Source organism: Talpa occidentalis, unplaced genomic scaffold (genome assembly GCF_014898055.3).
Source record: "Talpa occidentalis isolate TD23 unplaced genomic scaffold, MPIMG_talOcc4v2.1 talOcc4.5, whole genome shotgun sequence".
Taxonomy (NCBI): domain Eukaryota; kingdom Metazoa; phylum Chordata; class Mammalia; order Eulipotyphla; family Talpidae; genus Talpa; species Talpa occidentalis.
This window is the reverse complement of record NW_023604861.1, coordinates 56,715,305-56,730,522: the sequence shown is the minus strand read 5'-3', so window position 1 is coordinate 56,730,522 and position 15,218 is coordinate 56,715,305. Positions and strand designations below refer to the sequence as shown.

General features: G+C 41.8%; 1 protein-coding gene across 1 annotated transcript in view; it reads left to right on the top strand.

The window, feature by feature from the left end:
* The window catches only part of FOXO1 (forkhead box O1), a 96,707-nt gene extending 82,489 nt beyond the window's left edge, over positions 1-14,218 (top strand). The window contains exons 2-3 of the mRNA XM_037527229.2: positions 3,840-5,191; positions 5,695-14,218. Coding sequence (XP_037383126.1) covers positions 3,840-5,177 — 1,338 coding nt within the window. The 3' untranslated portion in view covers positions 5,178-5,191; positions 5,695-14,218. The remainder of the gene's footprint in view (positions 1-3,839; positions 5,192-5,694) is intronic.
* The last annotated feature ends 1,000 nt before the right edge of the window (positions 14,219-15,218 follow it).

Below are 15,218 nucleotides of genomic sequence, written 5' to 3'. Positions count from 1 at the left end.
TTTTTTTGCCCTTAGTGACTGTTTATGTGGCCTGTGCTCTCCCCAGGTAGATCATAAAACACCTAGAATGCAAACTCTTGTGTCTAATTCCTTCTGTGTCCTTTACTACACCTAGATAGAATAAGTCCCAGTAAATGTTACTTGGCATGAGTTTATAAATGGAGAAATGGTACCAAAGTGGATGGGTAAAAGATGGGTAAAACATCCCAGCTTCCTTCCCTGTGATGCTTTTGGGATGTCAGGTATCGAACATTAATTGTATATAAGAGCATGTGTAGCTCTTCGAGATTGAAAATAAAATCAAATTCTAGCCCCGTGCCCTTTAAGGAACATGGAATCTGGTCTGTAGAATCCCAAGAATTAGTAATAGCCAGGTAAGCAGTTTTGAAATACCTGTTTTCCAGAAGACCCCTTTTCCCTCACACAGTCCATAAGAACAACATGTTGCACTGCTTGGGGTGGCCAGGCATGCAGGTGGCTGGGGAGAGTCTGGGGAGCAGGTCCAAGAGGAAAGCCAGTTCAGCATTAGCAGAAACCCCTGGCTGCAGAGATATACAGCTAGTGGGGAGGAAAATTGCTGACTGGTCTTTTTCTCTAATGGCGTCATACAGAATCAGGATTTGGGTAAGTGGTTGACAGCACACGAGTCCTCTGTCCTCACATCTGCCTCTTTGCTCAAGTAATAATTTGTCTATAATTCAAGAACTGAATATCTCAGAGCACCAGCAGTTACATGTGGCTCTGCCACACAGCTCTATGGGTGAACTGCACTTTCCTCTGGCCTTGGCTGTGTCCGGCAGAGATTTGTAGACATAACATCATTAATAGCAACACATATTTTTACAAGATTTACCTATCAACACCGCACCTCCCTCCCCACCCCCAGTTGGAAATCATAGCTTCTTTAATGTCCTGCTGGCTATGTGAAAAACAGGAATTTATGTAACAAGCCCTGCACAGCAAACCTTTTCCTGTTCGGAAAAAATTTTTTTTTAATTGTTGGCAAAGTGAGGAGACAGCTCTGTTACTCAAACAGCGACCTGAAATGTCCTCTAAGAAAAATATGTAGCATAATGTTTTGATAAGTAAGGGAGTGCTGTGGTGTTTTTGTTTTTTTTTTTTTGTAAGTCCAAGTAGAGAATTACTGTCTGTCCCACCTGGGTTTGTGAATACTTCCTGAACTTTTAAAAGATGGTCATGTATTTCACAGTATTATTAAAAATGCCCTCCAATTGTGCAGATGATCTGGTACAATATCTAAGTTGGAGAGCTGTTCCACCCCCTCCCCAGGCGGTACAGACTGTGGGTAAGCCATTATCTAGGAAGATCTCCCTTTATCATTAAGTAAATGTGATAGGGACAGGAGTCAAGTTTCCTTTCCTTCAGAGATTTCATGGTAGCTTATCTGTGTCTATTGTGTTCAAAGAACAAGATTATCAAGATGGAATATTTTGCAAATGCCAGCCTTTCAGTATACAGAAAATGTTGCAGGGTGAGAGTACTTGGCCCATTCCAGTCTATCCCCCAGGGTCAAGCTGCTTCTTGAAGGAGGACTTTAGAACTTGGTTTTCCAATATTGGTGGGCCCAGCAGATGAGGTTGCGGCTCTGGTACCATTTACATGTGTGTGCTGCGCACAAAACTTTCCCATTGAGTTTGGGGGAGTCTTTTGGGAGTGAAATAGGACATTAGGGAAATGTAACACTTGGCCTCCTTTAGAGATTCTTGTGTGGACTGAAAGGCATCCTTAAAACTTGTCTTGAGTTGGGGATATTTTCTTAGGTGGGAAGAAAGAGGGAAGTTTTGGTAACAAAAGAAACTGTCACTGTCATCTACTTCCATACCTGCCCGGCAAACAGCCTGGAGTCCTCTCCCTGTTCAGGGCCCTGTCTGACCAGCAGTTGCTGCCTGCCCTGGCCCAAGGGCCTGCTACATAGCTGCTGTGTTGCAATCCTGGGGTGGAATGTAGTACAGAGGGTCAGAGAGTATTTTGAAACGTGGATTTCTCACTCCTGACTATCTGACCTCACTAACTTTCGCATCTCCTTTTAAAAAGTGAGGTTTTTTTGTTTGTTTGTTTGTTTTTTTTTGTTTTCTACCTCCTTTTAATTAGAGTATACCTGAGTTCATGGTTTATATTGGAGTCCCAACGTTGTCCTGCATGCAAAGGCTTTGTTTTGGTACAAATGATTGGCATCCAGGCATCTGCGTCCCACTTAAAGGCATGAGGATGTGGGCATCGTGACTGCATCCCTGGGTGACTGCAAATCTAGCTAGACCCGTTTTGTGGTCTGGGAGAGCGGGGGCTGAAGAAGTCCAGGGGCTTAGGTAGGTGAACCTTGCATCTTATAGGCAGAGGTGACTGGGGCAGTCCGGATACCAGGCACACAGCCCTGCTCCCTAGAGTCAAGAACCTCCTTGTTCTTATATGTGAACTTGGGATAAGGGCCCAAAGGACAGAGGCTACTGAAGGAGCAGATAGTGAGAATCTACCATGCGCCTGTCTCGTGCTAGGGACAAAAAGACAAAGCCCTTCTTTTTCAGGGAATCTACTTTTTGTTTTCATGTATCCCTGAGGCTTTCTGGATGCTGGAAATCTTGTGTACCCCATAGGAGACTCAAGTTGGGGTTCATTTGTTGCAGCCTGACTTCGATGCTTCTACTGGAGCCTGGAAGACTTATTGCTGGCCCTCTTCACCATGTGGTTTGGAGATGTGGGTCTGCGTCTATATCTGCAAGCTCCTACCACACTCCTGTGAATAGGAGAGAAACCGAATCAGAATAGCGACATCCTGTGCCCTCAAAGTCAGAAACTAATAACTTCTTCTTGGCAACTGATTAACATGTGACAGACACATTTTATATACCATATCTTAATTTGTAGAACAACCCTGTACAACTTTATAATCTGTTTTATAGATGAGGAAACTTAGGTACACAGGGGCCAAGCAGTTTGCCATAGTTATGTAGCCAGTGAGGAGCTGAGCCATGTCACTAATTGCCTTGCTATATTACATGTGGTACAGGGGTATATGTGGTGCAGAGAACTATAGAGGCTTGGAGGGCCCTTTGTACTCTCCACCACACTATCCCTCTCAGATTGTCTTTTGGGACAGCATAACCACTGATGTAGTGTTCAGTTAGCACAGAGCACTGGCTATTTTTGGGAGCAGGGTGGCAAGCAATACTTGAATTTAAATTTTTTGGGGGGGGGGTGACAGTTTAGTTTCTTAAAAAAAAGACTATATTCACCTGTATTTTCCTCCTGTGCTTTAAGGGTGTAAATGAATCTAGGTCTTACTAGTTTTCAGACTTTCAATTCTTGACTAGCATTTACCCTGCTCATTTCTTTGTTTTCTATAATCATGTGGGTATGGTAATAGAAAGCTTTGTGTAAATGGTGCATGTGCAACCTGAAGAGAATTGGCAATAGTTTTAGGAGGTAATAAGATGGAAAGGGTTTTTGATGTACTTTGTCATAGAGGACTATTTACATATCATAACTCAGCAAAATTCAAGTGGTTTTAAAACCAGCTTCTGTAATTTCCCTGTGAAATATAGCTATATAAAAGGTGTTTATGATGATACTTACGTAGTTTTATCCCTTCATTAAATTAAGATGCAGATACTGTGTTTAAGATAAGATACTATTTTTCCTGTACCAATTTGAGTTCTTTCATAATGGTGTTCAGAAAGAACATCATGACGATTCGAGCTGAAAATTATACCATAACCTCTTTAAAAGTTTGCATGTCTTTCATGTAATGTATACCTATTTTGAGCAGTACGTTTTCCAAGGGAGAGGTACTTGTATTTTTCACATGATGTTTTGTTTTACAGAATTCAATTCGTCATAATCTGTCACTACACAGCAAGTTCATTCGTGTGCAGAACGAAGGAACTGGAAAAAGTTCTTGGTGGATGCTCAATCCAGAGGGAGGCAAGAGTGGAAAATCCCCCAGGAGAAGAGCTGCATCGATGGACAACAACAGTAAATTTGCTAAGAGCCGAGGCCGAGCTGCCAAGAAAAAAGCATCCCTCCAGTCTGGCCAGGAGGGTGCTGGGGATAGCCCTGGATCTCAGTTTTCTAAGTGGCCTGCAAGCCCTGGCTCTCATAGCAACGATGACTTTGATAACTGGAGTACATTTCGTCCTCGAACTAGCTCAAATGCTAGTACTATTAGTGGAAGACTTTCCCCTATTATGACAGAACAGGATGATCTTGGAGATGGGGATGTGCATTCTATGGTGTACCCACCATCTGCTGCAAAGATGACTTCCACTCTGCCCAGTCTGTCTGAGATCAGCAATCCTGAAAACATGGAAAACCTTTTGGATAATCTCAACCTTCTCTCATCACCAACGTCATTAACTGTTTCGACCCAGTCTTCACCTGGCACCATGATGCAGCAGACGCCATGCTACTCATTTGCTCCACCAAACACCAGTCTGAATTCACCCAGCCCAAACTACCAAAAATACACTTATGGCCAATCCAGCATGAGCCCCTTGCCCCAGATGCCTATGCAAACACTTCAGGACAACAAATCGACTTATGGAGGTATGACTCAGTATACCTGTGCACCGGGGCTTTTGAAGGAGTTACTTACTTCAGACTCTCCTCCCCATAATGACATTATGACACCAGTTGATCCTGGGGTGGCCCAGCCCAACAGCCGGGTTCTTGGCCAGAATGTGTTGATGGGCCCTAATTCGGTCATGCCATCCTATGGCAGCCAGGCATCTCATAACAAAATGATGAGTCCCAGCTCCCACTCTCACCCTGGACATGCTCAGCCAACGTCTGTGGTTAATGGGCGTGCCTTGCCCCATGCGGTAAACACCATGCCCCACACCTCAGGTATGAACCGCTTGGGCCCAGTGAAGACATCTTTACAAGTGCCTCTGCCTCACCCCATGCAGATGAATGCTCTGGGGGGCTACTCCTCTGTGGGCAGCTGCAATGGCTACGGCAGGATGGGCATTCTCCACCAGGAGAAGCTCCCAAGTGACTTGGACGGCATGTTTATCGAGCGCTTGGACTGTGACATGGAGTCCATCATTCGGAATGACCTCATGGATGGAGATACGTTGGATTTTAACTTTGACAATGTGTTGCCCAACCAAAGCTTCCCGCACAGTGTCAAGACGACAACGCATAGCTGGGTGTCAGGCTAAGGGTTAGTGAGCAGGTAAGTTCACCCCAATATTAAAACACCTTCTGAAAATAGAATGTAAAGGATAGGTGCACAGTCATATGCCATGTGTCTTTAACGGTTGGGACTTGACTAAGCTGCCCCTCACAGAGTCATCCTTTATCCACAGAGTCATCCTTTATCGTCCCTTCTCTGCCCTTTTCGCAGTATGTAAATTTTCCTTTTGAGTTATAACTTAAGGAAACTTCTTATAACTACTTTAAAGATTTTCTTTTGACAGTTGGATGACTGCATCTTTTTGTTAGTAGCTCTTCAATAAATGAATATGTTTGATACAAATCAAATACTAAAGGGTTTTTTTTTTTTTTAAAGTGTAATTTTCCCCATTGAATGATTTGAGCTATTTGAGAAAGCACTAGCTTTTTTTTTTTTTTTTTTTTTTTTTTTTACCCTTGAGTATGCCTGTCACTGTAATATGTTAAATTGAATTGGTTTTAATTTGGCTATATTTTCATTTTTGGTGTGTGTTTTTTTCCTAGGCTATACTTAAAAGTACTTCAAATTGTCTGACAGCAGAACTGAGAGAAGCAGTCCAAAGATGTCCTTCACCCCTCTTTTTCATTTTCTTGATTAAAAAAAAAAAAGTTTCTTTTTTCCTTTCGTCAGACTTGGCAGCGAAGACACTTTTCCTGTACAGGATGTTTGCCCGATGTTTGCAGGTTATGTGCTGCTGTAGATAAGGACTGTGCCATTGGAAATTTCATTACAATGAAGTGCCAAACTCACTACACCATATAATTGCAGAAAAGACTTGGATCCTGGTGTGCTTTCAAGTTTTGTATATAAGCAGTAGCTACAGAATTGTATTTGTGTGTGTTTTTTTTTAAAAATACCCATTTGGTCCAAGGAAAGTTTTTACTCTTTTTGTAATACTGTGATGGTCTCATGTCCTTGATAAGTTAAACTTTTGTTCGTACTACCTGGGTTCTGCTGAACTGATGAATCACAAAGTACCAAGCTCTTCATACTGCACCTCCGTTGAACAGTTTTGGACCTGTTCTTATTGCCACATGATTTACATGAGAACCAATAGCCTGTTATTAATCTGCTGAATCAACGGACTTGTCACACTCTCGAAGGAAAAAAAAATAATTAAACGCCAGCCTTGTACAGGTCTTTTCTATTTTTTTTGTTTGTTTATTTTGTTATTTGCAAATTTGTACAAACATTTAAATGGTTCTAATTTCCAGATAAATGATTTTTGATGTTATTGTTGGGACTTGAGATCATTTTTGGAATAGATATTGAACTGTAATGTTTTCTTAAAACTAGAGTCTACTTTGTTACATAGTCTGCTTGTAAATTTGTGGAATCCCAGATATTTGAGGCAGCATCCATAATTTTCATTTTGTATTTCTAACTGGATTAGTACTAATTTTATACGTGCTTAACTGGTTTGTACACTTTGGGATGTTACTTGGTGATGTTACTGACTAATCTTAAAATCATTGTAATTAATACTTGCATACTCAACATTTCTGGCCCTATTTTGGCAGGAGAGTGATATATAGCTATAGACATTTCGCATTTCATGTTTAGGAGAATTTAATATGGTTTTTTATACGTATTTTAAAGAAACTCCGTCAACTTCCAATGATCCATGAGCTAAGCACACCATATAGCATTGCGTCATCTCATAAGATGGCAATGTGCTGTGTGCTGTGCCAGTTCCTCCAGGGAGGCCTTGTAATGTTTGTAGATCAGAATTGGCGGTGGGAGTAGGGCAGAGGAGGGATGTCTGCATCTAAAACATTGCTCCTTTCTCAAACTAGGGCTTTTTTGATCAACTTAAAATTTTTGAGGTGAGTTCAGCAGAGTTTCCCCTCAGATTCCTGTGCTCTTATTCTGGTACAGGTTGGAGGCTGGTTGTGTAGCTCTGCGGGATCATGTGAACACTCACCCTTCACACACACACACACACACACACACACACACACACCCTCTCCCACTTCTGCAGAGTACTTAGCATGCTGTGGAAATTTAAGTCAAAGGGAGAACTTTTTAAATGGGACTTTAGTGGTTTGTAGAAATGCTTTGTGTTCATGAGTGCAGATGGCTACCAAATGGAATAGAACTTGTTTTAAATTGGGGCATTTAATTTGAAAACCAATAAACCAGCTGTAAGTTGTATATTTGAATGTATTTTTAAAAGTCTTTGCGTACGTTAAAAATTGGAGACTTTCTTTAACCTTTAATAACCTAAACTGTAATTCTGATTATGATTTAATATTTTTCAATTATAAGTAACTGACTGACAGACCAAGTTAATTGGCTTTGCCTCCCATTTAATCCATCAGTATTTTCAAGTCACATGGAATGCCCAAAGTGGAACAGGTGCACAAAAATGTTCCACTTGCCTTCTTGAGGGCTCTGATTTCTGTGCACTTAACTCAAATCACACTTACTTTGTCTTGCATATGAATCGCATCTCTGTTGGGTTTTCCTACATATTTAACAAAAAACAAGTGTACCCAATTGATTTCCTATAGGAGGCCAGCTCTGTTGTAAATTTTCCACTGTGACTTCTACCATTTTGAAAATTTATTAAACAGCCACCTCTCTGACCATCCTCATTGTTGGCTTCTCCAAAATGTTTGGTTTTAGAAACTTTAGTTCCTCTAAGCAGTGCCTCTTGTGCATGTGATAAAACTTGTTGGTGCCAGAGTACTCATGTTCGTTTTGTTATCAAGTGCTACCACTCCCTTCCTAGGGTACCCTTACTCCGTAGCCTCACAGCCCTTCAGGGAGGCAACTACAGCTAAAATCATGGTTAAAATCTTGCTACTTTTTGGAGTGACTTTTAAAAAGATGTTTCTTCCTACTGAGTCTATGTAAATATATATTTTTATCCTTCAAATTTTTTTTGTGTTGAAATTCTAAACATGAATCCTGGGTAGCTCTCCTGGGGTACAGTGAAGTCCAGTGAAAAGCACCTTGTCTATTTTGAAAACATTATGTGACCTCTTGTACTTCTTTTTCTGTACGAAGACTGACTTTTTGGAGCAATTAGTATATCAGTTATTGTACATGATTGCTTTGTGAAATGTGCAGATGTTATCATCTATGCAGCCTTGTTTGATTTATTTCCTCTGGTTTGTACTGTTATTAAAAGCATATTGTATTATAGAGCTATTCAGATATTTTAAATATAAAGTATTGTTTGCGTAATATAAACGTATGGAATATATTTAGGTAATAGCTGTATTACTGGAAAGTTCTGCTTTGACAACTGACAGTCTAAATTAATTAGCAAATGTTGTGTCCCAGTGAGCAGTAGTAAATGGAACATCCCAAGAAGAGGAGAAAGGACACTTAAAATGGAAACAGTTCTCCAAAGGTATCCAATTTGGACTTGTTCAACTGCTGGATATATGTTACCAGTGCTCCCCACCTCCCTAACCTTACCCCTTTCTTGAAATTCTTATATTCAGCTCTTAAGAGTTCTTAATTTATAACTGGCTTTGAACTAAGAAGTTTCTCTTGTGGTTTTAGTTTGGGAGTAATCATTCAGTAAAACATGCAGTGTAGTTTATGCAAACAAAACAGCCTGGCATTACTCTTGGCCTCCTCCTTGAGAGTGGTGCACTGCTTGGCAGTGTGGCCAGGGGTAGCCACCTAAGTCCTGTTAGGACATAGTCATGCCCTCCGAGCATTTCGCTACTCGAGTTTAGTAACAGTGCAGATTCCATGTTCCTGTTCCGATACTCTCTGAGAAGTGCCTGATGATGCTGATGTACTTACAGACACAAGAACAATCTTTGCTATTACTGTATAAAGCCATAAATGTACATAAATTATGTTTAGTGCTTTGGTGTCTTTCTTTCCTAATTGTGCAAAATAAGCTTTTTCTTAGATTTTAAAAAGTTTAGCTATCACTTGGTTTAAACCTTGTCAGCCACAGTGCCATGGTTTATCAAATCTGGTATTTCCTTTGGAGGGCGGGAGGAGGGGAACAGTCCCTCTGGGACCAAACCGTAGCCCAAGAGAGTTGGAGAACAAGTAAAATTCCTGATAACAGACAACCCTGGAGTACTTCATCTTTGGAATGTCTGAGACGACATCCGGTATAGTAATTACTATAAGCTTACTAAATCTTATGTCAGAACAGACCTGTGCTAAACATAAGAACACCTAACAGTAAGTTAGGGTCTTGCTAGGAGGTCTCTGAGCCGGCACGGACTAGGATGTAGGGAACAGTGCTTTCCAAGGCTGGTGTGTGCCTGACACTGCTTCACACTCCTGCTGAAGGGGGAGAATTGCATCCTCCTTTACTGCGATTTGGAGGTTTATATGTTTGATTTTTTTTTTTTTCCCAGAAAAATACTCAAGGAATGAGCTAAGATTAGATTAGTGTGGTTAAAATACATTTTAAAACCAGATCATTCCCAATCTTCTTGCTTCTAACTCTTGTACCTTGTGAGTGAGTGAGTTGGAATAGCAACAAAGAAATATCTGTTCAGACCCCAGAAGATCAGTCTATATTTCAGGGTGGTTTTTATTTCCCCTTCCAGAAATGGAATCCTTTCTTTAAAGACATGGTAGAAATCCAGAGTATAGAACCATAAAATCATCTATTCCCAGGCCTTGTGGCTCATGCACAGATCTCTGAAAACTGCTGATCTAGGCTAAATGCAGCAAACCAGTTTGTACTGCCAGAACTCAAACCAGCAGACTCCTTTCCTAAACCCTCTGCACATATACACAGAACTCTAAAGTCACTTACTGAGACTAGTTCCAAGTTTTGCATTACTTGATAAGAGGAAGCAACACAGCAGGAAAGTTTTCCTGATAAACCCAGTGGGCAGAGCTCAACTCTTAGTGTAGAGGGAGAGGCTTCCTTCCTTGGACAGTATCTAGGCCCCTGCTGTGGGAGATGACAGCAGAATCAGGATGTGTATCCAGGATTGTTTCTTGACCTGTGAACCGACCATTCTGAAGGACTTTGCCTTGGCTGTTGTTTCTCCATGTTTGAGCTGACCTATAACCATGGTGTGCTGTTAAATTTAAACTGGTTGATGTGGCTAGGCAGGTGGAGTGCCATTTCAAGAGATGCCACACTAAGTGGCAGGCTCTGAAGCTGTCACCTACATGATGAACCTTGTCTCATATGAATGCTCATTACAGGCCCATGAGCCAGCCTCTGGGCTGGGCAATGACCTTCAAAATGAGGGTCTATTCATGGTAGATGCCCTCATTCTAATTTACTGTTAGTATAAAAAAATTATACTTGTGATAACTTACATGAACTTAAACATCTTAAAAAGATGTTTTCCAGTTTAAGAAACTGAAAAGTGAGAGAAGTTTTTCATGGCATGGAAAAGGCTTGATCAGGAAAAGAAGACAGGTAGTCCTAGGTGGTGGTGGTAAATGCATCACGGCATGAAATGGAGACGGCTGCCATGGGAGCTGAAGGATTTGGATCCTGCCACTGGAGGAGCTACAGGATGGCATGAACACCTAGAAGTGTTCTAAAGAACTTTCAGGTTTGCAGGTGGTTGTGAGAGGAGGTGCAGACTTCTGGTTTTGGCAAGAAGAGGAGAAAGTGCCACGCTGAGGGGGACATTCACCTCTTACAGGAAGGAGATAAAGATTAGGGCCAACTTTTCTTAGTTTGAGTAGTGATAGGACACTATCTTTGTTCTCCTGCCTTGTGCTGGTAAATGAACTCAAAGGCTAGTGAAATTCCTTGCAATTAGGACCTTCATCACGTTTGCATTTTCCAAAAGTGGAAGACCTAGCTGCTCAGTGTGCCATTGGTAGAAAGTAGAGATTTCATTTTTCAAGAAGAAAGAGGCAACTTCATGAGTGCTGTTGTTCATTCTTTATACCTCATTACTTCTGTAAGTTCCAGTCCTCTATATTCAACTTGCAGAATTTCCATGCTGATGGTAATATGTTCCTGTCCTGCTGGAGTTTCCACAATCGTGGGACTAAAGCATGACCAAATTCTGCCCCAGTGAGACAGCTGCTTAGAGCTCACAGAGGGTCATTTTATGCCAGATTTTTCTGATGAGTGGGCTCAAGAAGAAGTCCATTTTACACATTAGTGCATGGTTCCATTAGAAGCCAGAGATGCCACTGCTTCATCTCTGTTGGTGGCAGGGAAACTTGGGAGTGTTGGCAGAGCAGTAAGCCTCTCAGATGCTTAGGCAGTGATTTCCTGCAGATAAGGTAAGTTGAGGGTATTTTCTGCTACCTGCCTCACAGGTTTGATGTGAGGATTAGAGGATGAGATAATGTCTGCAGTGGCTTCCTGTGTCAGGGAGAAAGACTGTGCATACGAATTGGTGTCAGTGTAGATAATAGTAGGCCTTGGGGATTTATTTTCTTAGTGGGGCTTGTGGGTAGTCAGCATTTCCCTGCAGGAGAAGTAGGAGAGCTGCTTGCTTGTGTTCTGATGCTTTTCTGCAGTCCTCCTTTTAAGAAGGTAAATGCATACACAGTTTGTCATACTCATGCACAGGATCGCTGGTAGGCTTCTCTGTAACTCTAGAGGTACTTTGTACTAAGTTGTAAAGCCATTGTGTGCCCAGTGCAGACTGATTGTGGTATGTATTTCTCTTGAAGTTCTCCCTGGACCAAGGAAATTTGGAGACATTTTAGGTTATTTGATCTCACTCTCGTCATGTTTACCAGGTAGATTGGAGGGAGCCAACTTCATGTGCCATTTTTAGACTGTCCTGTAAAATAGGGAAAGATGTTGGAGCCGCAGTGTAGGCTGGAGTCTGACTCCATTTCATGAAAACTGATGGTAAATTTGCAGGAATATTGGGAGCCGATTTCAAATGCCACCATTATTAGCAAATAAGATTATAATTAGATAAGATATTAAAGAAAGGTAGTAACTACTCAATTCATCATGTCAGAATGAACTACATTTTACTCTTGACATAGGTTGCTTGTATTTACCTGCATGGTAGGAATACTGGCTTGCTGAGACTGAACAAAGTTTCAGTTTAACGAATAAAATTGGAATGAAGGTGAGAAATAGTTTAACAGTAAATCACATCGGATAAATGAATTGGGAACATAAGCTTGCTGAGAAAAGAGCTAGCTGGTGGGTTGGGATGCCGGTCAATTAGTCAAATCCTGGCTGAATTTCCCTTTTATGTTGACTACACATAAGAGTTCAGTAAAAACCAGTGAAAGCATTCTGTGAGAATCAGTTGACCTGATAAGAGTTTACAATAAAGAGTACTGAATATTTTATTTGTAATTTATGTGCCACTCATCCTTGAATCAGTAAGTTCGCATGAACGTGTACGGATAACCAAGCACATGTTACTTGCCTGCAAAGCCAGCTGTTAAACAGCTGACTGGGTGCAAGGAGGCCTTACAGGGCTGGGAGTGTGGGTGGCACAGAACAGGTAGGGTGGAAATAAGGAAAAGAGAGACCAGGAAGTTGTGAGGTAGAGGGCGTGGCCATGGCAGGGTGACTAAGGCAGTGAGGCAGGGGTCAGAATATCTCTAAGAGTCTGGAGATTGCATGGAGTATGCAAATTAGACCTTTGAACCCATGAAGGGGACTGGGGTGGAGAGAGGGTTTCAAATTCAGGTGTCCTAGCCATTAACACAAGGGAGAAATCAGGAGGCAGGTACAAGTATAGGTCCAGTGATGAGGACGTTTACCCTGAAGTAGCTGGATGCCCTAAATGTCCACAGAGGTTTAACTGGTAAACATGAGGGTTGAAGATCGTGGAGTGGAAAAGGACTACAAAAAGATAACCAGTTCTGCTTTTGAGACTCATCATTGGTTTGTCAAATGGGAATCATTACACCTACTTACAGAGTAACTGGGGGAATTAAGGGACTTGAGTTAATATTCTATCACAGCGCCTGGCACCTAGAAAGAGCTAAAAAAAAAAAATTGGGTGACCGAACATTCTGGGTTGTCCAAGACAGGTTTGGGCAAACTGTGCCCGACACAATTACAGCTGCTCTCATCATGCTGAAGTGTTCAGGATTGGGTGCTTAGTTATATGTTCACCTTATAAGCAAATGATTTCTTTTCAGTTAATTACTTCCAAGAGTCCACACCTCACAATGGAAAGAAATCCCAGTAGATGAGAGGACTTGAAGCTGGAGGCTGGAGCCTTACTCCAAAGGAATGTTAGCTGGATGTTTAATAGCATAGATTTCTTTCTGGCCTTCCTTTGCATTCTCATCTCCATGCATCGGTCACACCTCGCAACTGTTTCCCTTTGTGCTTCCTTCCAGCCTTTCTCATGCTTGATGTGTCTTTCTGAAATGCCTTTCTCCTGCTTTCTTTGTCAACCACAGTACAACTTAGAACCTTCCCCTACCCTTCAAGCCCACCTCAGTCCGTTGTTACTTGCCCAGGTGGGCTAGATGAGTTTCAGGTCCCCTTTTCCAGACATGTGGCTATGTTTAGCTCTACATAAATAATAACCCACAGTAGCCCTTCCAAGTCACCGTATAGCCATCCTATCACAAAATTCAGAGCCAAGCCAGACTGACTGGTGTCATCACCAAGCTCCCTGTGACCCGATCAAGGCAGTTGACCACTGAACATAGTCTAAGGCGTTCCTCCTGGGCGAACCACTCTGTGTCTGCCAACATTCCAACAAATTAAAAGCAGACCAAGAAACCCAAGGTATTTTGACAAGTCTGGAGCTGCTGTTCACTTTCTTTAACCAAGGAAAGTTCAAAGGCATATGACCACTGATGAAATGCCTGAAAGGGATCATTGGCTTTTCTTCCGGCCAGTCCTCCCCACAGGCTGCAAAATCCTCCCTTTCCATGTAGCTTTACTTTGGGTAAGGGGCCAGAGCCAGGTCCTTTCACTGAGCTCCCCCCTCCCAAATTGCCATTGACAAGGCTGAATATCAATTCTTCTGCTTACCCCCAGGAAGGGGAGTGTGTCTTTATAGACAGCTAGGTCGTCCGATCCTGGAACAGTCATAGCTTCTCAGTTCAACAACAGCAGCAAACAAATAGGCAGTTTGTTATTTGTTTTCACAGAACCTCACCTGCAAAATCCTTAAGTACTGTCTTTCGTAATTTTTTTTAAAAAGATTTATTTATTTATTTATTTATACAAGCACTGGGTACAGTCAGAAGCGCGGGAGGGTGAGAGAATTCACCAGAGCCAGAGCGGGGAGCAGAGCAGGCAGAAGGACCGAAGTACACTGCTGAGGGGAGCAGCGGGCGGCAGGAGAGGTCTGCACGCCATGTGGGTCCCATCTCCGGTGGCCGGGAAGTGATCAAACCGGCGCCGCAGAGGCCGCGGGCAGCTTCTCAACCCAGCGCTCAACCGCTGCGCCACCGGGGAGGCCCTGTCTTTTGTAATTTTTGCCTGAGTGTTGTATCACTGGGTTATTTCCATTTCTTCCCTTCGGAAAGGAATTGGGTAAAACGTGTGGAATTTGCATTCTGATTTTTAAAAATATTATTTTGAGGTAAGACATATTCAAATTGTTTTTGAAATCAAGTCTTATTTTGAAAGGAAAGTAATTATTCTACTTTAAAGAAAAAGTTTTTCCTGTTTCAATTCACCACAGCTACCAAACCGGCGACTTAGTAAAAAGGAGACATGTTCTGAAGTTCAGGCAATTTGGCTTACAAATACTTGTGAAGTTGTCAATAAATATACCCAGGATAGAAAATGTCTTTTATTCTTGTAAATATATCCTGTGAGATCTCAAAAGTTCCAGAGCCCTATGGGTTGTATTTTCAATTGGTATTGTCGTTACGGTTCCAGTTCCCATTCAACTCCTTTTTTTTTCTGCTTTAAATAATTGGTATTCCATTAAAAGCATGAATAATTTCAAAACCCTGGATAGGACTGGCTGGAAGCATCCAACAGCTGTATGGAATCTCATGTAACCATCATGTGCCTTTTTTTGGAAACAACAATTGTCCTTGTCTTTTGTAAGAAAAGCACATGATTAAAAAAATAGATGACCAGCAATAATTCTGTTGTCACTTGGTTACTGGCAAAAGTAGGACAGGGAGGAAGACATAAGAAAAATGCATTCTTGGA